Source organism: Colossoma macropomum, unplaced genomic scaffold (genome assembly GCF_904425465.1).
Source record: "Colossoma macropomum unplaced genomic scaffold, Colossoma_macropomum, whole genome shotgun sequence".
NCBI lineage: Eukaryota > Metazoa > Chordata > Actinopteri > Characiformes > Serrasalmidae > Colossoma > Colossoma macropomum.
Genome location: NW_023494799.1, coordinates 37317970 through 37344446, shown reverse-complemented (window position 1 = coordinate 37344446; position 26477 = coordinate 37317970). Strand labels below are relative to the sequence as shown.

The window sequence follows — 26477 nt, the reverse complement described above, 5'->3', positions numbered from 1 at the left end:
CCTCTTTCTCTCTCATGCTCTCTCTCTCTGTGGTGACAATGCAATGTTAATTATTCATTATTTATTCATTTTTTTCCAGCGTGGGCCTTAATGCGTGCTTACTTTATAAAGTTTCCGCTTTTCAATGAGCACTTTTATACTTTCACAAAAGTCAGAATCCTGTGATCCATGACTGTGTATTTACAACATAGCACAATTATTTGATTTTCTGTTTGCTGTTGTGTTGAAATTTGTCAAATATCTCTCAGTTTCGTCCAAAAGCGAGTTCTTCACTCTGTTAAGCGGCGCTTTGCATCTGTAGTCGAACAATGGGCGTAAATGTTTTTCGCATTTGGTTAAGAAGGATTGATTTTTGCTTATTTATTCAGCGCGAAGCCACCCTGGATGGCCGGGGTGTGGGGGTAGGTGGGAGCCGAGCTGGTCAGGGGTTCTGGCTGGACTGTCGGGACGTGAGCTCGGTGGCTGTGCTTTTGGGGCTGGAGCCATAGAAGGCGAATGCAGCCAGGCTCTTTGTAGTGGATTGATTTTTCTCTTCCTCTGCGCCCTGCCTCCTTTTGCGGTTCGATAGCTGGATGTCCAGGAACAGAGGCTGTGGGAGCTGCAGAGAGAGCTACAGGAGAGCCAACAGGAGCTCCAGCGAGGACACAGCCGCCACCAGCTGCTCCGCAGGGACCTCCAGGGTGCAACACAGCAGGCTCACCAGCTGCAGGCTCAGGTAAGGGAATCACTGCCAGGCCCAGGCTGCTCAGGCCTTCACTCTCTCTGTGTGTCTCTCGGTCTCTCCCTCTTTTCTCCATGCTTTTGGAAAGACGTCTTTTGTGCGCAGTCATGGATCATCATGATTTTGATTTGTTTCAAACAATATTTTCATGATATTTCAAAAATGAGGACCGCATCCATGTTGTTGGAGCTGGGAACGTTTTGAATGACTTGGAACTTGCTGGTTTGAACTGATTGCAACCTTTGGTGTTTAAACGATGCTATTCGCCAGATATCATCATTTTTAGAATGCAGCCGAAATTGCCCATCTCTGTGATGCACATTGTCACATTTTTGCGTGCCAAAAAAACAAAAAAATTCTCACAATGTATTATTGCACCCCTGCAAACTAGAGGTCCAGTACTCAACCTGCTGGGGCCCCAATCAGGTTGTAAGGCCATTTTTCTCACTTACAACGTGTTGGGTTTGTTTTCTGATCAGTGATTTTTTTATGTAGTACATTTTTATGAATGTAAATTTTTTGTACTTTCAGACATTTTTTCTATTGCTCATAAAGAAATAGAAAGAAATAGGGCTGATCAATTTGAGTAAAATACCTAATTGTAATTTTTCTGACCAATATGGCGATTGCAATTTAAGTTTTTTTAAGTTTAAGTTTTTTATTTTCCATAAATTACAAATATTTAAAAAGATTTTTTTTCTAATTTAAGGATGAATGTAGTGTGCCAGACTGTCAGTTCACAAGCTCTGTGTCGTTGGGCCAGATTTCCCCCCTAAAACCTAAGAACACTTATATACACAATATAACAATATAACAATAACACAATATAATTAAACGTGGGATTTAATTCAAATTGCAGCTGAAAATTGCACTTGTTCATATTGCGATTTTGATAAATAAAATGGTTAATTGATCAGCCCCATAATGAAAGACATCTTCGTCATGACCTGGTCGCTACATCAGATAAGAAGTACACTGGTCATTTACAGTGTAGAGCTTGCTATAGTATTAACATTTTGACCTATGTTAGCAGGTACGTCGTCTCTTCAGTGACTCATTTATTGTGGATGCAGCCGTTTCACAGCCGCTTGTAGCTAGTAGATCAGCTTTTTGATTAGCACTTGGTAACAAAGCAAAGTGATGTAAAACCTTATCTGTGACATATCTATTAGTCCATGAGATCAAGGCCCAACCCCATTTCTTCTTTTTACCCCTACCCCTTGTTTTCGAGTGTCACTCTAACCCCTTGGAACTGAGTTACAGGGTAGTGGTTGAAATCTTCCCTCTGAAATGGGACCCTCAAATAAAAAGAGCATCACTTCATTAACAGCTACCAGCGCTGCTCTGTAGGCGACCCTGCCAGTCTGCAGTGATAGCAGAGGAGGGTAAAGTTCAGCTCCTCACTGCTGGGCTTTAGTTACATTTAGGGCATCATATGCCTTCAAAGAGGGGGGCAATTATTTATTATCACCCACCCCTAATTCTTCAGTGATATGAAGCTGAAGCCATTCACAAGCTTTCGTTCAAATTTCCCGTTCCACCTTAAATGGTGCAGCAGTTACATTCTGGCACTTCAGGCGTCAGAACTGCTGGACTATTTAAGGTGGAACGGGAAAGTTAGCTAGCTAGCTACCGAGACATTAGCATACTATTAGCGATTTTTTATATTTGTTATGAAGAAAACGACCATAATACATTGAAACAACATTAAACTAAGATAATACAGTGGTTATCGTAACTTTTTAACAGAGAAAATCCTCACATTTGTGGGTTTCTTTGGTCGCTCACGCTGCTTTTCGTATCTTTCCAGTTTTTCTTTTATTCTCATATCACTCCGTTTGGAGCCTCTGACAAACCTCCGTTTGGAGGGCCATGTAGCCCCAACACTTCGCCCTCCCCCTCTATCTCAACAAAAATTGGGACACCCTAACCCTAGACGTGAACGCGCAAAACAGAGGGCTAAGGGCTAAGTGGTAGGGGTGAGGGGTGAAATGGGGCTGGGTCCAAGTTTAAGTTTCACATTTAGCAGTCAGACCTGGTTGGATCGAGACTCAGTTGCAGGGTTGAGCTTCAGTTTCATACCCGAGTAGACCTTTACTACAAACTCTCGAAATCTGGTTCACAGAGAAAAGGGATTGTGTCTTTGATTGCATAAAATGGTCAGGTAACAGGGGAAGAATATTTATGGCATGACATCCGTGTAGGTAACTAGTGCCGACCACACCTGAGGCCCACGTATGTCCATCTGGGCCTTATGCGTCTGATAGTGCTACGTGCTTTTTCACATATACTACTGTGTTTCTGTTATTAAATCTACCTTTTCATAGAAACTGAAGAAACCTGGTTCAGGTCAAACTCCTTTCACAGAGCCTTTCACAGGATATTAACAGGTCCTGTAATTTAGCAAAGCACATTCTGAAGCAGTGTGACAGACGATCTGCTGCCTTTAATTCAAAGATTATGTGATATCTGATCAGGCCGTGTAGAAGGTAACCTGGATTCCTTACATTATATAGGCCTATTCAGCAGTAATACTGCAGTGCTCTTGGCCTGGATATGGTAGCCCTTGCTCTGTTCCTCAAAATGAGGGACATGTGCTTCGCAGCTTGCTTTTGCAGTCTAACTGCTGGGGTGAGAGTTGAGACAGGTGTGCCTTCCCCTGCATACAAACCTGCACAAGGCTGGAGTTTTCCTGGCTATGGCAGGAGATTATGAGTCCAGGCAGGATGTCTCTGTTTACTGTGTTTTACTCGAGCCGTCTTCCAGCCAGACACACTGGAAAGAGAAACTAACGTGCAGGTGGCAAGTCCGTCGGATTATTGTCGGACCACTTGCGACTATGTGACAGACAAAATGAATCGTAGGCTCAGACATTGCCAGCTATTTGACAGGTATAAGAAAGTGAACATGCATGTCTAAAAAACAAGCAGAACCAGTCCGATACATAAACAAACAAGACGATAGAGGCAGCCTGAGGCTGGAGCTGGGAGCCGGTTAAGATTTGCTGAACTACAGCTTGAAAAACACCAACCCTCCCTTTCTGAGGCAAACTGCTGACCAATCAGAGGCCGGGCCAGCGCTGTCTCTCAGCAGTGGCTGTGTCACCTGTCGCTAGGCTTCATGGCAGACTTGTGTGAGAAGGGAGAGAGAGAGAGAGAGAGAGAGAGAGAGACGTCCGTGGTGAGGGACAGCGAAAAGTAATTCAGCTGAGCCGAGTCTGTCCAGCCCTCATTAAAGCTGTGAGGAGCGCACAGCTCACTGAGCTCAACCTTTTCCGTCTCGTAGAGAAACGTCCTAGCAGTATATATATACCCTCATATTATACTACGGAGTTTATTAATAATGTATAAATACTGTTTTGTTACCTTTCTATGTGTGTATTCTTTAGTTTCTATCCAAATACTGAGGCAGTGAGGTGGAATGCTCAAATTAGTTTTCCACATGCTTAAAAAAGATGGCACTTTAGTAAAGGCAATGGTTCTATTTAGAACCATGAATTCCATATAGAACCATTTCATGCTTAAATGGTTCTTTGCATGGAGAAATGGTTCGTCAGATCGATGGAGAATGTGTTATATGTGGTTGTATATAGAACCTTTTTGAAAATGGTTCTAAATAGCACCAAAAGGTTCTGCTGAAGAACCATTCCACCATGTGAAGAACCATTTAAGCTTGTACTGGTTCTATCTAGAACTCAAGGTTCTAAGTAGAACCATTGCCTTTACTAAAGAACGCTTGAGGAGCCATATTTTATAAGTATGTACCTGACTGCATTTAGTTTAAAGGGGAATTCTGCTGAATCAGAATTGTTCACAGTATTAGTGATAGGAACCAGACATCCAAAGCGTTAAAGGGGATTTTCACTGATGTTACAAAATGTCTGCATAATTACATCATTTTGATGTAAACAAAGCCATTCAGAGTAGTTTGGTGTGAAATGCTGCGTTTTAGAGAAACTTACTGACTCATAATTGTTTACAGTGGTGCTGATAGGAACCAAACGTCCAGAACGCTTATGCCTCTAAAACGAAATGGTTATGAATACATTGTTTTATGATAGTTTTGAGAAGGTTTTGGCCTAAAACATATTCTTAAAAATCCATTCATAGTGAAAATGTACATGTAGTGTGTTGTAAAGCAAAATAGTCCCCAAAGAAAACATATTTACTATTTTACTACTATTTTATCATCATCAACAGTACATATAAAAACTTACGAAGATATGCACTTCACTGCTTGTTCTGAATAGTAAATCAGATGTATATATTTGTGTTGTAGACATTGTGACTGCTGGTTTCTATCACCACCACTGTAGGGACATTTGAGCTGACAAGTTTCTCTAAAATGCCAGATTTCACAGTAAACTACTCTGAATCACTTCGGTTACATCTCAACCATTGAATTACGCAGAAAATGACCCCTCACAGAGGAGTATTAAGCAAAATTATTACAAATGTATTGCCCGATGCCTGAGACATTGTTCTACAGTAGTTAAAAGGTAAGAAGGTTTTGGCCTAAAACATAAATTTTTTAAACCAATTGTGGTGGAGGGGTATTGTAGGGCAAAATAGTTCCCAAAAAAACTGTATTTTTAATTTTTTTTTTCCAAATTTACCACAATTGTACCATTATCAACATTACATATAAAAACTCAGAAGACGTGTAGGCTCACTGGTCATTTTGAATAGTAAATAAAATGGCTACATATGCATTATAGACATCATAACCCTGATTCCTGTCACCACCACTGTAAAGAAATATAGGTCGTTGATGTCTCAACAATGCTTTGCTTCACATCAGACCACTCTGAATTACTCTACATGTCCAGAAGTACCAGATACCCCTTCTAATTACTGAATTCAGCTACTTTCAGGTGCGCTCATTGCTCACACAGACATTCAATTACACATGCATAGCTTGTATAAGAAAAACATTGCCAATAAAATGGAATGCTCTGGAGCGGCCACACGAGTCTAAAGTCACCATGTCCAATGTGGAGCAGTGGAACTGTGCACTCTGGAGTGTTGGAGCACCATAAAATAAGGTTTCAGTTGAGCTGGATTGGCGCTTGTGATCCAGAACTAGTCATCCAACATCAGTTCCTGACCTCACTAATGCTCTTGTGGTTGAATGCAATCAAATCCTCACAGCAGTGGTCTAACATCTAGTGTAAAGCCTGACCAGAGGAGCTGAGACAAAGAGGGACAATCAATCTATTAATAGCCTTGACTCAAAACAACTGTTGGATGAGAGGTGCCTACAAGCCATTTACTAGCATGTTGGCTCAGGATGAAATACTTGTTTATGTCTCTTGAGTAAGATGTCAGAAAAAGACATTTTAATAATGCTGGTAACAGAAAGATTACTAATTTATATTCAACTAAATTGCAAACAGTTTGTAATTAATTCACAGAAAAACTCAGAAGCTTCATAACACATTTCTAAGCTGCTCATAAATGATTTGTTTCTATGTACTAGGACATTAACCCTTGTGTGGTGTTCAGGTCTGTGGGACCCATTTTCAGTGTTTACCAAAAGAAAAAATTATGTGATTTATTATTATTTCAACCTCAGATTACTTGGCATTCCCTCTGTACACCCCTACACATTTAATAATAATAATTAATAATAATAATTTTTATTTATGTAGCACTTTTCATGCCGTTGGCAGCTGAAGTGATTTACAGACAGGTGATGAAACACAGTTATACAAGAAATCATAAGTATTTATTTAGAAATGTATTTATATATTTATTTATTTAATAGATTTATGTTTTATTACACATGTGGTGTTGGGTGAACCCGCGGGGAATAAAAGTGTGGAGGTGCTGTGTCCTTCACTCTGTTCTCCTCCTACATGGCCTGCTGTTAGTGTGTGTGTGTGTGTGTGTCTGTGTGTGTGTGTGTGTGTGTGTGTGTGTGATGGTCGACAACATGGACAGGCTGCTGACTGGCTACAGCTGCTAAAGGAGAACCCTACGCTGGACACTTGTGATATTTTAAACATCTGGCATTTTTACATAAATTGTTATGGCTGTATTGATTTAAATAAACAGTAATGTGGTGGTTCAGCCAGACCACTGAGTAACACACACATCAACACCACACAAGGGTTAAATGTAAAGAAGCAAACTTTTAAATAGTGTTACCTTCAGATTTTTAGATGTGAAAGAAGTGGTTCAGTCAGACATGCTATGTGGCTAACAAACAAACAAAAAATGCACAGTATTTTCTTGTTAAAAAAGGTCTTGTTATAAAATAGGTATTTATCAGTTGAATGGTCCCCAGCTACCACCCCCAACATGCACATACACCGTCTGCTACAGCTTAGACCTGCTGCTTTTAACTTATATGCTTTTAAGGAATAATTATTTAAATGAAAATCACATATTAAATAATAGAATATTGAGAAACTCATGAGCTTCTTTTAATACACTACGTCACCTTTAGAAAACCTTGTTTTAAAAGTTGTAACATGGGCGCCGAAAGGAAAAACAAGACTTTCGGTGTTGCTCACGCCACACAGAAGCAGTATGTGTGAATCAGGAATAAGCATTGGCCCTATCAACAGGGGATCGCTAGTTCAATCCCTGGGGGTGTATCTGTGGCTGGGACTCTCTGGGTTGGTAGGATGGCCCTCCTGCCCCCCATCAGTGCTAGCCAGTGCCGGTGTCTGTTAACTGAAGTAACAGAATTGGCACTTAGCGCGCTCCTCCAAGCATTAGCGGGCGGCAGTTTGAAAAGATGCGGTGCCGCTTCACATGACTCGGGGGAAGCTTGTATCTGCCTTTGCCGTCCTAGTGCTGGTGGTATTGTGTGACTAAGTGAGTCCTGACTAGTGGGTGGAATTGGATATAACTAGATTGGGGAAAAAATTGGAGGACAAAAAATTGTGCATTTGTGAGCTCCTGCTGGCTGTATGTTCTTTGAAGCAACTTGCGTGCTAATAGCTCCCTCTTGTGGAAGAACTTCAGTCTGCTCAACATGCACATTCAAAGTGTATGTCGATGTGCTTTACAAGCTAAAACACTAATTGTTTTCTGTTGTTAAATTGAATACTCTGGAAATCAGCTATAAATGCTGCGGTGGGCTTGATGCGTCATACTATCATAAGGTTACAGTTCGGCTGAACCATCGTGACGATTAAGCTGTACCAAAAACGCTCAGATATTTCCACAGATGGTATTTCACACTGTAGGAGACCTGCAGCAGAGACAGTGAGAAGTTTGCTGTACCCTTACCTAACAGTCAACAATGTATTGTTTTAATGGTAAAAGGCATTATTTGATATTTAAGCAAGCTGCTTATTATAAATAAATGAAATGAGTTCTCCATTAGTTCTCTCAACATTAGTTCATTATTCTGTTTTCTGGAGCAATTTGAAACCCAAGACTGAGCGTATTTTCTCAGAAAACAATTGTGGTGAAGAAAAAAAAGCAGTGTTTGGCTGTAATGGGTACCTCAGTGTCGGCTCTAAAGCAAAACTGTTCCAGAACTGTTATTGAGACGCTTGATTGTGATGTGTTCTTTATTGCTAGTAGCTGTTGAGTGAAAGTCCTTTGCAGTGAAGTGTGTTTGTGTGATGTTCTGTCTCTTCCTTGTCTTGTAGTTGAGCGAAGTGAAAGGACGGCTGGTCCAGGTGGAGAGTGAGAATGAAGCTCTGCTGGGATTTAAACGTCTGCAAGTGGCTGAGGTAGCGCACTTCAGCTCTTATAGTCCAGAACATCTAACTCACATGCAAAACCTTCCACTGCTGCTCATCAGAATCCAAAATCACACTGGAAAATCACACTGTTGCTTTTTTCCCCTCTGTATTTCATTGCCAAGATTAAGAATATCGCACACAAAAGCAAGGCCATCATGAAGTATTTAAACATTGCAGTCTAGACATCATTGTTACTTATGCTCATGCACCTCTAGATATGTCTGTTGGTGCCACAGCTGGCTCTTGAACATTTTACAAATGAATTCTGAGGGCTTGGTTTCTTGGTGTCTACTGGACTGGCTTATTATAGAACATCTACGGCCCATGTGTCAAACACAAGGTCCGCGGGCCAGATCAGGTCCACCACACGATCCCATCTGGCCCGTAAAAGTATTTTCATCTTCTATTGACATTGGCCTGTTTCACAATGCGCTACACTACAGTCCCCAGCATGCACTGCAATGTAATGTGCTCTGACTCTCCTTCACCAACAGCAGTCTATGGGACAGCGGTTACACCTCAGTTCTACACAATTCCACACCATTCATATCACAAAAATGCATTTCAGCTGCTATTTAATCAATATAAATACTTAACCTCAGCTCAGCAGCTCAGAAAGTGAGCCCAAGTCATAATGAACCTGCAGCAAAGAAAGGATGCCAGGTGTCTAGTTCAGGCAGATAGGTAGGTTTAAAAGACTGAGCCACCGGGGACATTTACATTTTTAATATTTTAAGCGTCCGTGTAATATCTCAAGGTCTACTACAAGTGTCTGTATTTTACTGTTAAAGTTTTTGCATATTTTGAATAATCAATGGCCAGATTGAGTTACAGCACAACATTCATTAAAGATGAGATAAAAACATTTTTTCCTCTATTGGCTCACAGATTTGATGAGATTTTTTCATACAGCCTTTTACTGGTTGAGTTTGACACCCCTGATCTACAGTCTTAGTTCTGTCAGTTTATATAAAATGTGTTGTATAATAAGTGTGTGTGTGTGTGTGTGTGTGTGTGTGTGTGTATGTGTGTGTGTGTGTGTGTATGTGTGTGTGTGTTTGTATGTGTGTGTGTGTGTGTGTGTGTGAAGGCCTGAAAATCAGAAAATTTTGTCACTGATACTGATTTTAAGGAGCCATATTATTGGCCGATATATATTATATATATATATATATATGATGACTAATTATTTTTGGCCGATATAATTGTGTGAAAAAATTCAACAAACAGGAGTTTTAGTTAAACCATTAATAGTCAAATGACTGTAGTTCTCAACTTTCACATAACAGACGTGAAGAGAGCTTAAACAAAAGAAACATATTTTTGAAAATATAGAAAATGTATATATTATGGTGTCGGAACAGAGCTTTTAGTGCTCTTTTCATAAATATTTTTTTCCTGTGTTTTAGCTTGTAATGCCAGTGCTAGTAGTTAGCTTGGATGTGTTTTACATGTTTTCTGTTCTGTTTTCGGTCTGTATTTCCGTAAACTTTTCCATAAACTGTAAACTGTAAACTTTTGCAAACTTTTAATGAAGAACATGAAAACAAGAAGCCATTCAAATTTTCGGAAATAAGTGATTTTTTTAAACATTCGGTTATGAAAAGGTACAAATACAAACTTTTCACCTGGAAAAACTTATTTAAGGTTCACAATCAGACCTTAAAACCACTGTTGTAGCTTTGAGGGAACATTTACATTGTTTGTACCTTGATGAGCCAAAATTGTACCTGAACAGAACCTTTATTTCTACCTTTATTAATAATTACACTGTATTATTTATCATTTAATAGCTTCTCTATTTATGGAATGCACTAAATATTGAATAAAACAAAAATATCTTTTGGTCAGTTGTTTGTAATATTTAAATCTACATTGAAAAAAACAATTACTGTCAATACAATAAAAACATTGAAAAAGGTCAAATGGTAATTTTGAATTTAAGTGGTAATATAGATCGTAAATATGCATTTAATATAATATACAACAAGCAGCTTCAGAGCAATAATGATGTATTAGTGCCAAGATTTCCACCAGTTCCCTTTAGTCCATAGAACCATAGTGTTAGTCACTGTAATCTGTCAGTTGATAGATTGGTCAGGCCTTGCTGTTTGTGTGTGTGTGTGTGTGTTGTGTGTGTGTGTGTGTGTGTGTGTGTGTGCATGCGTGTGCGTGTGTGCGTGTGTGTGTGTGTGTGTGTGTGTGTATTCTGCATTACTTCCAGTCAATTTTCAGTCAAAACCTTTAAGCACAAGTTATTTCTTTTTTCAGATTTATTTTAGATATTTTTAGATTTAGTTTTCAATAAATTTTAGATTTCTAGAGATTTTATAAGATAAGTCACTTGAAGGAGAAAGTAAAAGTTAAATAGGTGAAACAATAGAGGTTTCCAGAACTTTATGAAAGTCTTAAGTGTTTCATCTCTGAAAGATATAAGAACATGAAGCTCCACCACTCAACTCAACACTATTTATCCAAAGAGATGTGTAGCTGTCAAGAAGCCTTTACTGAGAAAAGGAAACAGATAAAAAGGAAGAACACATGCAAATTAAGCAAAGAACCTTTTGGTGTTCTCAGAACAACGGACTGACCACTTCAGAGTCCAGACCTCAACATCATTCAGTGTGTTTAGAATTACTGGGATTGTAAGAAGCAGAAAATGCAACCAACTTCTATGACTGAACTTTGGAGGTGTTGAAAAATATCCCTGCAGATTTTTAAAAAAAACTGAAGGCAAGTCTCCACAAAAGAATGGATGCTGTGATTATGGCTAAGAGTGAAAACACTAAATATGTGTGTGCGTGTGTGTGTGTGTGTGTGTGTGTGTGTGTGTGTGTTTATGTGGTAGGTTCAGCTCCATTCTCCCCTCACATGAACACGTCAGGTGATAGGTTTGTGCTGAGGTAGTGTGATTCTCATGGGAGTTGTGTGATACGGTGGAGTTATACATAGACATGGCTGAAGGGCTGGTTAGAGGAGAGCAGGTCTATCAGAAAGAGCTCTGATTATAGCTGGGAAATGAGTGCTGCGCCAAGCTGATTGCCAAGACTTGACCTCCATCCGGGGTCACTTTCAGGTATGCATGTATCCTTCCTTGTTCTATCTCCTTAGAAGTCTTCTGTGTGTTGCCGCCCTGCAGGTGGAGAGGCTCAGTGCAGAACTGTGCTCCCTGCGATCGACATTGCTGCAGAAAGGGACCGAGGAGGCGCAGGAGGCTCAGAGGAGGTGCAGAGAGCTGGAGGCAGAGCTGTCCAAAACCAAGGCCCAGCTCAGTGAGTGCCAGGACAGGATGCAGACTGTCCAGAAGAGGGTAGGGACTGTTCATTGTTTACATCTACATCACAGAGCACGTGCTGATGTCCATTAAAAACCCCAACCAATAAGATTTAAGAACATGGATGTGCTCACACTGTGTTACGCTTGAAGGAATAGACAATACAGAACAATTACTGTATCTCTGTACTCAGTTAAAGTGCCATCTATAAGTATTTAGACAGCAATACAGTAATTGTTCCATATTCCAGCTAGACGTGCTGGTATTCGATAACTCTGTATATCAAAACATTAAACACGCATGCTAACGTTAATGGGGACACTTTAAAAAACAGTCACTGCAATTTCAGTCAAGCTGCAGTTTCACTTGAGATTTTTAGAGACACAGAGCAGCTTAAAGTAACTGTAAAAGTCATAAATTAAAATACAAAAAAATCACGTCTAATAATAAATTGTTATATTTTATATATTATTTTACGTATTTTTGTTATGTCCAAGAAACTGCTAAGGAACATCCTTTAACCTCAACACTCAGTAAGAATGTAGAGATCTAAGAATATGCACGATTATGCAAATTATGCAAGAATATGCAGATTATACACCCCCTTGCTGCCCAGCGTCTAAACCCCGCCCCTTCCCTCCACTACCCTGCATACTGTCTCTTTGAACTGTTGGGACAGAACAGAAACAAAGCTCCCAGTGTAGCCTTAATAATCAGAAAGGTTCTGTCTTCATGTCACTCAGGCACAAGTCACTCGACTTCACTGGCTCAGATTTGAGTCTTTATCCTATAAACTTGCCTCAGTGCAGCTGGATTTGCTGGTGCTTAAGCCTTTAGCCTTTTCGCTAAGTTAATGTTAGCCCCTGGTGCTAACAAGGATATGAATTAAAAGTAGCTTAAGTTAACAACTCCACACAAAAGCACCGGTTTACCTGCTCAGATTTATAGATCATTATAGCGAATTGGTCAAAACATAGATTGAATTTTTAACTGATTTGGACATCGAACTAAAATCCTTTTCCTTTGAGTGACCTTATGATCGACCTATGATTGGACATTCCAGTTTGTTGCTCCCAAAACTGTATTAACGCCTATGAAAATGCGCCGTAAGTTTCAGCAACAAGTTCTCTCTCTCCTTCTCAGCAGGTGCTCTTGCTGCTCTTAACGAGAAGCAGCTGACGCTGGTTTTGCATCTACAGGGCTCATACTGCCTCTTGCAAACCTTGACGGAAGCCTTGCTCATCCTCTCATTAGCATATTTCAGAATATTGGACTGCAATAGCTTTAAACTCTCGTGACGTACAAAACTAAGCTGCTAAGTCATGGTCCACAAATCGCTTTTTCGAATGTGCTGAGAAAGCCTGTGTTTTCATTGGACAATCTGAATTCTGCTCTATAGATACAAATATGAACCTTCATAACCATAATAAACCTCCCAAGAGGAGTTATTTAAATAAACAATATTTAAATAAACAATATTTAAATAAACAAATAACACAGAAACACAAGTGAAAGTGTGTCCTCTAAATCAGGGGCGGCCAAACTTTTAAAGGGCCAAAATGCAGTGTTGAAGGTGTGCAAAGAGGCAAAAAAGACAAATCAATGCACAAATAAAGAAGGTAGGTCGGTTTTAAATTGAGTTTTTAAAAATGCAGAATGCAGAGATATTCCTGGCTTTAGAGGACATTCAACTGTAGCACAACCAGCCAGCCAGCCAAAAAAAGACACCAACAAGACATAAAACTCAAAACTTGAGCTCCTCAGATGTGTGAGCCTCAAATATGAATCCTGCTGTCCCTGTGCGAATGAGACTGTTGTTGAAAGACAGCCGAGGCGTATGGGATCAAAACTATGAAATGTACTTTACTTACAGCTGTACAGAAACACTTTACTGATGTGGAACAAAACCCAGTCTTTCCAACTAAAATGTTACTTGATCCAAGGTAATTAATGTAACATAGCTAACTAATGTGCTTCATTTAAAATCAGCTAGATTTAAATGATTTAATTATTGAGATACATTGCACTCATTTACAGTAACTACTGCTTAATTCTAAGTAGGTTACTCTGTATGCATCGATATATGGGTACTAAAAAACATGTACTGGTACTCATACTTGGTCTGGAAAAATGGCATTGATGCATACCTACTATGTGTGTGTGTGTGTGTGTGTGTGTATGTGTATATATATATATATATATGGCTAGAAATACTGTTTTATTCAGTCAATACAGAAGCAAATACAACAAATTACAGTCAACGTTCTGCACTTTAACCTCATATTTCAAATCCAGCGTGCTCTAATACTGAGCAGTGAAAAGAATCTTCTCACAGTGGCGCCACTCAGCGCACTCCATTTCACACAGTTCAGATCAGCTCATTTAGCTCAAGTTATGCTGAAAGACCTTCTAGATAATAAGTTCAAATGTTTGTAGTTTCTCATATAAAAGTAACGGTATTTATGGATGCTGTTTGGCAAAATAATGCCTGTGTCCTGAGATGTCCTTCAGGTAGCAGGCTGAGAGAACTGTCTGAGTTACTCGCTTTGTATATGTATATATATATAAGTCTGGTTTTCTGTGGATTGTTGGTGGAATAATGCTGTCATCCAGTGTCTAAACTAAAAATGCCAAAAAGTACCTTATTTGTAAAAATAACACATTCTATAATATTATAAATATCCAGTATTATACAACCCCGTTTCCAAAAAAGTTGGGACGCTGTGCAAAATGTAAATAAAAACAAAATGCAATGATGTGCAAATAATTTAAACTCTATATTTAATTGAACATGATATAAAGACAACATATCAAATGTTGAAACTGAGAAATGTTATTGTTTTTGAAAAAAATATATACCTATTTTGAATTTGATGCCAGGAACACATTCCAAAAAAAGTTGTGACGGGTGCAACAAAAGGCTGATAAAGTTGTATAATGCTAAAAAAACACCTGGTGATTAATTGACAACTGCATTAAAAACAGACATGATTCTGTAGTGGAAATCACTGCATGGGCTCAGAATCACGTCTGAAAACCACTGTCTGTGAAAATGGTTAACCACTGCGTCCACAAATGCAAATTAAAACTCTAAAATGCAAAGAAGAAACCAGACATAAACAGAAGCCAGGAACACTGCCACTTTCTCTGGGCCCAAGCTAATTTAAAATGAACTGAGGGGAAGTGGAAAAGTGTCCTGTGGTCCGAACAATGGACACTTGATATTGTTTTTGGAAATCATGGACACTGTGTCCTCTGGGCTAAAGACCATTCACCTTGTTATCAGTGCACAGTTCAAAAGCCAGTATTCATGATGGTATAGGGGTGCATTAGTGCACATGGCATGGGCGACGTGCACATCTATGAAGGGGCCATTAATGCTGAATGAAACATACATGTTTTGGCAACATATGCTGCCATCCAGACAACGTCTTTTTCAGGGAAGGACTTGATTATTTCAGCAAGACAATATTAAACTACATTCTGCATGTATTACAACAGCATTGCTCTGTGTTAAAAGAGTCTGGGTGCTAAACTGACCTGCCTGCAGTCCAGATCTGTCACCACTGATAACATTTGGAGGGTTATGAAATGAAAAATACGACAAAAGAGACCCCGAACTGTCGAGCAGCTGAAATCCTATGTCAAACAAGAACAGGAAAAATTTCAAAAGTACAGCAGTGTCTCCTCAGTTTCCAAACACTTACAGAGTGTTGATAAAAGTAGAGGTGATGAAACACAGTGGTAAACATGCCGCCGTCCCAACTTTTTTGGAACGTGTTGTTGGCATCAAATTCAAAATGGGCATATATTTTTCCAAAAACAATAAATAAACAGTAAACAGAAAAATTTCTCAGTTTCAACATTTGATATGTTGTCTTTGTAGTATTTTCCTTTAAAAATATGGCTCACATGATTTGCACATCATTGCATTTTGTTTTTATTTACATTCTGCACAGCGTCCCAACTTTTTTGGAAGTTGGGGTTGTACTTCATGAATGTGCAGAAATCTGTATAAAACCTCCACAGCAAGGATTCCAAATACATTGTAGCGTGACAGAATTATTGTCCAGAGTTTTTGGGGACATCTGTATTATAAAATATTTCCTGAATCATTACGTCCAGAACTGCGATAGAACCATATTTTATATGGGTAAACCGTGTGACTCACACCTGTGTTAACTAAAGTCACTACCTAACAGTCACTTTAAATAAAACCTAGCAACAGCTTTTAACTTTAATAAATAACTGCAGTGATATTCTTAAACATCGAAATAAGAGGACAGTAGTGAAAAGGACACAGTACCTGTTTGGCCAGGGTTAGCTAGCGAGCAAGCTCACTGCTGCTGCCTTAGAGCTGCGGAAGCGGGGACTTCGGCAGGTTTCGGGAGGCATGTTTGGCAGCTTAATATTACATTTTCTTTTGTTCATTTGAATGAATGAAGATGACCATTTAGACTAAGTATATTCCTTGTGTGTGCTGGTAACATTCTCCTCTTTGTTTCTCCTCTAAACTGGACGTTGGCCAGGCTATCTTCTGACTGGTTTATGAGATTAACCATATGTTTATTATTTAAGCAATAGAACGCAAGAGGGAGTGTGTTATCGCGAAATAACATCACAGCTGTGATTTGGTCACCGTAGATCATCACAGCGGTGATGTTATAGCAATAACACACTCCTCGGGTGTTCTATTGCTTTTATACAACAGTTAAATAAATAAAGTAATAAATTAATAAACTGGGCCGTGAACGCGGCGTTTAATATGTTTTAATGTTCGCAGTTCCTTCACCAAATTATAGTTCCTTAACAAGCAGCTTGTTTCTACGTCAGAGTAACGAGCTCCGTTCACTCGCTGCACAGTCTGCTGTAAGCCTCGCCTTTTGAAGTACAAACTGAGCCATAAAACTGCCGCAATATCAAGTTTAGCTCAGTTTTGTTAATTTTTGCCAGATCAGTATTAATGTTGTCAGTCTGTAAAGCATCTTACAGCCAATTCTTTTGGCGAATGATATCAGGTTCATTTCTGGCTGATTCCAGGTTGTTTAGCTGTTCTTCTGTCACAGCTGCCGACTGAAAAGCTGCTCAGTGGTGATGACAGTTTGGGAATTTAGTGTCGTCTCATCTTCAGAGTCTGACCAAATCGGCTGTCGGTCAAATGTGATCTTAAAAGTGTCCATTTTCAGTTTGTGGCAAAGTAAGAAGTGAAAACGTTCAAATGGCTTGAGTGTCTCCTACAGCTGTCAAAGTCGTTGCTTAGCAACAGCGTTTCAGCGGAGTGAGACAGTGTTTGTGAAAAAACACAACAAGTTTGTAAAATAGAACGCTACTCAACCAATCAGCTTGTGAGGCTGGAACTAATTGCTGTGTTAAGTCTATAACGTTATCATTATATCATGTTAATGTTATTAACCATTAAAGTAGCAAAGTAAGGGACTTTATTTAAATGAAGTCAAGTAAAAGTACTCCAGAAAGTACCATTGGGGGGAAAATGTACTCAAGTTCTGTAACAAGAGTAAATGTAATTCATTACTTTGCACTTCTGTTTTTAGCGAACAGCTTACAGCCTTAAACTTTAAACAAGTGAGCTACGTTAAGTAGCTAGTGCAGACATGTCTTTCAACCAAAACAATCATGCTGAACAAAGTTTACAGAAAACAGCTAATAAAACAGTAAAGTTAAATTATTGAATTGAAATTATAATATCAAACTGTAAACATTAACTATGTTTCCCTATTTACCATTTTATCCAGTCATATGTAACAACCACCAGTGTTTCATGCACATCTAGTGCCAATTGTTTATTCTTGACTGTCACCCAGCGCCAAAGCAATGAGTGATGGCTCAAGTACAACCTTTATCCTCTATGCCTTGGTCACTTGATTTAGACACCATTTCTTTTGCAAAGCTCCTCAAACTTTAAAGTTCCTTTTAGCTACCAAGAATCTGGCAGAGGCAGGTCCTTCTTTTGTACTCAGGTAGCCATTCCATTTATTTTAAGCCGCAGCGCACAGTTTGATTCCAGTGTCCGGCTGTAATTTTTGAAGTGTTCTGCATGTACTGTGACCTGCGGGTCTGACGCTTAAATAAGCCACCAGCCCAGGCCTCCATTACTACCATGTATTAGCAGCACTCCAGCCACACATGCTGAATAGCCTTGATTTTGAAGTTTTATTCTTGATTTCAGCCTTGATATGAAGTTGCTGCTGACACCGTGTTATTACTTAGTGGCTTGGTTGGATGTGTGTATTTATGGATCATTCTAATGAAAGTTTTTGGACTTTTAACTGACTTGAACTTTAGGTGAAAGTCCTTTAGCTTTAAATGACCCTGTACCTTAATTGTGTTTATTAAAATAGATTAAAATAGAGTGAATATTCCATTTTGTCACTAACAAAACAGTCATAACACTGAAACTTTACCAAATGTAGTAACAGTAGTGACAGATTTATCTGATTTTGCACGTAACTCAAAAACGCCAGCCAGTACTTGATCAGCAAACACAGCTTTAAACAGTTGTACATGCATAAATTATTATATTTTTAATTGAACACAAAATAGTTAGTAATTGCAGAAAATATGTCTTTCAGTAGTGACAATTCTTAATGTTACACACGTAACGTAATGTTATACACGTAAATTAAGGGGCTAGGGTTTGGGACATTGGCTGTCCCAATAGAAAGCACCCTATAAATGATGATTTTGTATATATTTCGCTTATTTCTGTCTTAATGCCTTGGGTGCCTTGGATATTTCTGTCCATCTTTGCACTGAGAGAGGACGATTCAACTCTATGAATCTGAGAAAAGAAAATAGACAACAAAGAAAAAATTGCAAATCAAACAAAAAGCCTCCTGGTGTTCTCAGAACAATAGACAGACCACCCCTGTGTCCAGACCTCAGCGTCACTGAATGTGTTTAAGAATACGTGGATCATGAGAAAAAGAAAGTGCACCCAACTTCTGAGACTGAACTTAAAGAGGTGTGGATAAATATCACTTTGCTTTTTGCTTGATGCTGATAAGTTGTACTTAATGACTGTTTTGATGGGGAACTAAATAAATGAAGGGGGCTGTCTGACTTTTGAACAGTACTGCATTATATTATTGTATGTTTTTATATTATACAGAAAGATTCGCTTGAAAGAGGCCCCAAATATTCTGTTGTAACTCCCATTAGGATGAACCAAAAAAACAAATCTGAACCAAAAATACGCTACATATCTTGACGTATGTGTAATTGATTGGATTACATGCGATGCTGGAAGTGATCTTCGTTTTTCTGCCAGACACATGAAGGGGTACGGGGGTATGCACCTGGAAGTTGCAAACGGAGCTTAAATGTTGCGACGGCTGTCCGGCGCCTACATCATCACTCCGACGCAGGAGCATCCCAGCTTGTTCGAAGCTCCATATACTGAGGAGCAAATTGTTTGGTTCAGATTGCTCTGTCCTAGAGAGAGTTATTACCGAATATTCGGGGCCTCTTTCGAGTGAATCTCCCTGTAGTATAATTACTGTATATCATTTGTTATTTAATAACATTTTTAATTAAATAACATAACATTTCATTTTGATGATGTTCCCCAAAAACTTGAAATATTGAATAAAACATGGCAAAATATCTTCGGGAGTCTGACTTAAAAATATTTTAATCTATAAATCAATGAATGAAATAACAGCAATGATCAATATGACAAGTGATTTCGAATGGAATTCTGGTGTATATGCACACAAATACGCACTCCTCTGTGTTTGGTGTGTGTCACCTTTGTTAACTTTGTGGGGTGTGTGTGTGTGTGTGTGTGTGTGTGTGTGTGTGTGTGTGTGTGTGTGTGTGTGTGTGTGTTGTAGTGTGCTGTGCTTTAATGACGCATATATCCTCTATCTCCTGTCTGCTCTTAATCCCAGCAGTGCTGGCTCAGGAGCAGATTACTGACAGCGGACATGAGAAGAGTACAGAGCAGGACGCACACACACACACACACACACACACACACACACACACACACACCCCATTTCTATTCCCCACCTACACTTCTCATTATGAGCAAACAGAGCAGCCATTTTCTCTCTGCTTTATTTGTTCTGAACCACCATCTTTGTTCTGGTTATTCTCTGACCTTGGAAATGTTTTTGTTTGATGATCAACGTTCACTGTTTGAATCATCCTATCGTGTGTGTGTGTGTGTGTGTGTGTGTGTGTGTGTGTAGGCAGATGAACAGATAGAAGAGCTGCAGGAAGAAGTGGTGGGACTGAAGGCCCAGCACAGCTGTGTCAGTCTGGCGGTAGGTGCAGTTCCGCTCTTGTGGTGCATTCAGATGCTGCTCATCATTCAGTTGGTCTTTGTCAACTCATGAAGTTGGGAAATCATCACAGCGCCAAATCACAACTACCAGTCATCTGGCAGCTGTTGAATGAACATGTGAACAAAGTCGCATGCATCAAATTACATTTTTTGTTGATTTTTTTTTAACGAAATGATGTACCAACCTCTACTTTTGTTTATTTGGTGAATTTAATATATTAGAAAAAATGTGGTCTGTTTTATTTTTTCCCAATATGTTAAACTTAAACAAATAGAAATTGTGCACTAAAATTTGCAGAAGGAAAGCCATATTTAAGTGTCTTCTGTGTAGACAAGATGTGTTAACTTCACTTTCACTTAGATAATCAACAGATTCTACCAACAGATTTTCTTTTTGATGGTCCCATTTCTTCACTTATTATGAGATATTAGCATCCAGGATTTGTTATTGTAGTTGAATCCATTCCTCTGTCCCTACCGAGTTTCCTGTGCCGCTGGCTGCCACACAATGCCAAAGCATAACAGATCCACCACTTTGCTTTACTGATTGCAAAATGTTTTTATTCAAACATTCCTTTGGCTATTGCGTCCTGAAATTTTTTCTTTGGACCATAGCACTTGGTTCTAAAATGTCTCGAGTGTAGTTTGCATACTTCAGACATTGACTTCTGTTTTGAGATCATGGGTAATGTTACCTTCTGATGACTCTTCCATGTAGATTTAGATGCTGCAAAACTGCATAGTGGCCCAGTGCATCACTGTTCCCTTACCAATGAAATCTTTTTCAGTCCTTGGCAGTGATGTGGGGGTTTTGCTTTGCATACCTGACCAGTCTGTGAGCATCTTCCAGATCTTGTCTTGACTTTTAACAGTTTTCTGTTACTACCATTTCTTCTTTTGCTTTGTAAGAGTCTGTTATCTTTAGTTTCAGATCCTCAGTCAGCTGCTTAGTTGAGCCCATGGCTGTTGAGTGTAATGTATTACGCTCTGAAATTGTCTACACCTGAATTGGATTGAGACGTAATGAGGGCAAAACTTTACGCAGTTGTGATAATGGGCAGTTCAGTATGTGACATTCCCTGTAGTGAACCTGGTGAACATGAACTCAAAACATCATCATAGTAAGCCTTACAAAGACATAAGAAATGTATCTAAACCTGACTTTTAGCATCAGAATAATAATAACAAAAGGAAATTATATAAGAACAGTAAAAGACGACAAACAGAAACCAAAAATGGCTTTAATTAATTAAAAATGGGTTTAATTTTTGTTTAATTAAATTTGAAGAGGGTGAGAATCGAGAACTGACAATCATATCCATCAGTAAGATACTGTTTAACAAAAACTATTGGATTATCAAACTAAAATATAAAAGATAAAACTGTATTGGTCGTTATTATTGATCGTCAGAGATTTTAGGCCCTTAAAATCAAATCAGGATCAGCATCGGCCACAAAATTTGGTTGGGCTATAAAAATGTAGTCTAGAATTAGGTTTAAACCCTGTCTAGGAAACTGACCCATTATATATCAATTAATGATCAGAATTTTTAGAAGATAAACTCAACTTGCACCATTTTGTATCCCAGCAGATTTTGTCATTTTTTGTCATCTTACTTTGATATTTATCCGCACCAGGTGTTTTAAAGCCAGGGTGTCAAAATCAACCAGTAAAAGTGCCATATTAAAATAAATCTCATCAAATCTGTGGGTCAGAGGAAAAAATGTTTTTATTTTATTTTTAATTAATGCTGTGCTAAAACCCAAACTGGCCATTGTTCATTCAAAATATGCGAAAACTTCAACAGTAAAATACAGACACTTTAAGTAGGCCTTGAAATATTACATGGGCACTTACAATATTCAAAATATAAATGTCCTCAGGTGCTCAGTTTTTAAACTTAAATCTATCCGCTTGAACTACGCACCTGATCCGTTCTTTGCTGCAGGTTCATCAAGACTTGGGATTAATTTCTGAGCTGCTGAGCTGATTTTAACTGTTTGTATTGATTAAACAGCAGCTGAAATGCATTTTTGTGATACGACTGGTGTGGAATTATGTAGAATTGGGTAGAATTGAGGTGTAACTGCTGTCCCATAGATTGTTATTGGTGTAGGAGAGTCAGAGCACATTGCAGTGCATGCTGGGGACTGTAGTACAGCACATTGTGAAACAGGCTTATATTAATAGCAAATTAAAATAGATAGAATAGTGTGGTGGGCCTGATCTGGCCTGCAGCCCTTGTGTTTGACACATGGGTTTTAAAGTGTCAAAGCTTTGTATGATGCTACTAAGAGTCTGATGTCTGATCCACTCAGACCAGCGCAACACACATTAACACTCCATCACCACATCAGTGTTACTGCAGTGCTGAGAATGACCCGCCACCCAAATAGTACCTGCTCTGTGAGGGTCCATGGGGGTCCTGACCACTGAAGAACAGGGTAAAAGGGGGCTAAGAAAGTATGCAGAGAAACAGAACTACAAAGTGCACCTATATAGTAAGTGGAGCTGATAAAATGGACAGTGAGTTTAGAAACAATGAGCTGGTCAGAATGTTATGCCTCATCGGTGTATAAGCTATAAACTTCTTAACTAATGAGTTTGCAAGGACCGACCCATCACACCATTCTTCCTTCTCTTCCTATCGACTCTTCTCTCCACCACATCCCTCCTTTTTTCTTTTAGCAGCTGAGGTGAAAAGCACCTGCTCTCCTCCACACTCTGCACACGCCTCCAGCCTCAGCTAGAGTTCAGCTGTAGAGAACATAAGGGAACGAAAAGGCTGATACAATTTCCATTTGCACTCTTTCATTCAAACCAACAGTTTTTGCATAAACATACTGACAAGCCGGGGAAGCTCAAGATTGTTTTGAAAGGCTCATTGAGAATAAAAGCTGCGGTGTCTTGGCGGCTCTTTGCCCAGCCTCTGTCTGTCTCTGCACGTATTTTCCCAGCACACGGTCCACTGTCCACTGGTGCTTGCAGAGGATGGCTGGCTAGTGGAGCTCTTATAGGGGTTAATGGAGAGTCCAGCTCCAGGTGAGGGTAATTGGGTCTGGACGGCTCAGTAATAGGGGTGCAGTGGGTACCTGAGCAGCGTCCTAGTGCTACTAATGTCTGCCCCCCTCCCAGCTCGACCACCCCTCCTCCCACCACCCTTCAGCCAAGGAGTGCTAGGGTCCGGCAAGTGCAGAATGATTGCTAATAAAACATTTGATTGAGAGGAGAACGGGCGTGCGGGCCATAAACAGGCTGGATTCTGCCCTTTAATTTCGCCATCTCCAGAGAATTGCTTTTGCCGTGCCGCAGAGCGAGCCTCACACACCAGCAGTTAGTTGTCTGCCTTAGGACTGGGGGATTTAATTTAGTGTGTGCCTCTCTGTGCGTGTGCGTGTGTGTGTGTGTGTGTGTGTGTGTGTGTGTGAATTTTCTGCTCCTGAGGACAAAGACGAAGGGCTTTTCATTGTGAATTCTCACTATTCTCGAAGCTGCCTCGGTGCTGATAAGAAAAAAAACAATCATTTCATACTGCAGAGTAAATTGGCCGTGCTGCAGCTACGATGGGCTTCAGCCGCAGCGAGAACAGAGCAGGTTCTAATTTAACCTCTCCTGCAGGTTTGACGTGGGGAGCTGCTACTACTCAGATATTACTACTCAAGTGAAGCAGTAGGCTAATGCGAGTCATGCTGCAAAGGACGCATGTTGGGATTGCGATATGCTGCAAACATATACTTGATGCGAGTTCAATTAGGCTAGTTTAAATAGTGTATGTTGGACTGGAGGCTGCTCGCAGCATCGTGAATCGTGCTGTGTGTTTTGGCTTTGCGGGTGAATATTTGGTGCAGCGGTACATTTGTGCACATCGCTGCATGCGAGCAAGCTCCTTCACAGTGTTTGTTGGCTGCGAGGTGAGCGTCTTGAGGCTCTGATGAAAGGTTAGAGTTGGAGCATATATCAGACGCACAACGGTGCGGTAATAAAAGGCCAGCCGTGGAGCTGCTCCTGTCTTCTGGGAACCACACGCATTTTTACTGCCTCTCTGACAGCAAGATGAAGTGCTTGTCCAATTAGAAAAATATTTGGGCACATACCTTCCAACAAGAGCCCTCTACCTTCCTATTTTCAAACCCATTTTATCAGGAATCTGGAGTATTTTTATTGTTTGTTTTTTCATGGTTGCTGCATGTATATATTTTATTATGCACCCAGTACAGATGATGAAGGTAGTGAATACTAAGTTTTGCTATGCCACAGTGTAGCCGTTGTTTCTGATGATGGAAGGGACTAGCATGACTACAAAAGGGTTTGCTTAGAGTTGTTTTAACCAGTTTAACTTGAGCCTAAGATGCTAATGTCTCACAAAATTAGCTGTGCCACACTATATCAATTGTTTTGCACTTTTTCTGATGGTGGAAAGGATTAGAATTACATTAAAATCTGTTTCGGACTGTTTTTATCCGTTTCAGCTAACTTGAGCCACTACGGTTAATAGTAATTCATACCAAATGTAGCTATGCCTCAGCATTGCTGTTGTTTTCTGATTATAGGAAGGTCTAACAGGGCTCGAGCTTACATGAGGGTTTGTGTATGATTGTTTTTAGGTTGCAGTTTCAACCATCTTTAGTCACTACTATTGACGCTAATACACACCAAATTTAGCCGAGCCAAGCTATAATTACTGTTTTGCACTTTTTCTGATGATTGGAAGGACTAGCATGAGGGCAGACTACTTTAGGGTTTGCTTAGGGTTGTTTTTAGGTTGCAGTTGTAAGCATCTTGAGCTAATACTATAGCTGATGCTCATGCAAATGCATAGCCAGTTTACTTACACCACAATGTGGCTGTTGTTTCTGATGATGGCAAAGACTAGCAGGACCATATAAGCGTTTGAGTTATTATAGGTTGCAGTTTCAACCATTTTGAGCCCCTACTAGTACTGATAGTGCTGATACTTAGCACATTTAGCTATACTACGGCATAGCTGTTGTTTCTGATAAGGGTTTGCTTTGGTTTATTTTGAGTAGCAGTTTCAACCATCTTGAGCCACGACTCTTTAGCTTCGACCAAATTTAGCTATGCCACACTTTAGCTGTTTGTTTCTGATGATGGAAGGGACTAAAAGGCTATGTTAGAGTTTGATTCGGGCTGCTTTTGGCTCCAATATCAGGAATCTTGAGTATTTTTATTGAGTTTTTTCATGGTTGCTGCATGTATATGTTTTATTATGCACCCAGTACGGATGATGATGGTAGTGAATACTAAGTTTTGCTATGCCACAGTGTAGCCGTTGTTTCTGATGATGGAAGGGACTAGCATGACTACAAAAGGGTTTGCTTAGAGTTGTTTTAACCAGTTTAACTTGAACCTAAGATGCTAATGTATCACAAAATTAGCTGTGCCACACTATATCAATTGTTTTGCACTTTTCCTGATGGTGGAAAGGATTAGAATTAGTTTAGACTACATTAAAATCTGTTTCGGACTGTTTTTAGCCGTTTCAGCCATCTTGAGCTACTATGGTTAATAGTAATTCATACCAAATGTAGCTATGCCTCAGCATTGCTGTTGTTTTCTGATTATAGGTCTATATTAGTCACTACTATTGATGCTAATACACACCAAATTTAGCTCAGCCAAGCTATAATTACTGTTTTGCACTTTGTCTGATGATTTTCCAATGATTCTGACTACTTTAGGGTTTGCTTAGGGTTGTTTTTAGGTTGCAGTTGTAACCATCTTGAGCTAATACTATAGCTAATGGTATAATTAACACCACAATGTGGCTGCTGTTTCAGATGAAGGAAAAGACCAGCAGGACCATATAAGCATTTGAGTTATTATAGGTTGCAGTTTCAACCATTTTGAGCCCCTACTAGTACTGATCGTGCTGATACTTAGCACATTTAGCTATACCACAGCATAGCTGTTGTCCCTGTTGATGGAAAAGTCAAGCTGGACTAGATAAGGGTTCGCTTTGGGTTATTTTGAGTTGCAGTTTCAACCATCTTGAGCCACGACTATTAAGCTTTGACCAAATTTAGCTATGCCACAGTATAGCTTTTTTTTTGCACAGTTTCTGATGATGGAAAGGACTGAAAGGCTATGTTAGGGTTTGATTCCGGCTGCTTTTGGCTGCAATTTCAATCTTCTTGTGCCACTACTTTTAACACTAATGCATCCCGAATTGAGCTATGCAACAATATAGCTATTGCCTTCTGGTTATAGAAAGGTCTAACAGGACTAGAGCCTATTTAAGGGTTCATGTAGGGTTATTTTAGGCAGTAGTTTCAACCATCTTGAGCCTACAGTTGATACTAAGGCATAGCAAATTTAGCCATGCCACCCTGTAGCAATTCTTGTGCACGTTTTCTGATGATGGAAAGGACTAACAGGACTGTAGACTACGTTAGGATTTGACTGGAGCTGTTTTTTGAGGCACTGTTAATGCTAATGCACACCAAGTTT

General features: G+C 39.5%; 1 protein-coding gene across 1 annotated transcript in view; it reads left to right on the top strand.

Moving 5' to 3' along the window:
• Positions 1-26477, top strand: part of LOC118818669 (trichohyalin) — a 315469-nt gene that overhangs the window by 167367 nt on the left and 121625 nt on the right. Inside the window, exons 11-14 of the mRNA XM_036585957.1 lie at positions 569-715; positions 8331-8414; positions 11566-11736; positions 19914-19988. Coding sequence (XP_036441850.1) covers positions 569-715; positions 8331-8414; positions 11566-11736; positions 19914-19988 — 477 coding nt within the window. The remainder of the gene's footprint in view (positions 1-568; positions 716-8330; positions 8415-11565; positions 11737-19913; positions 19989-26477) is intronic.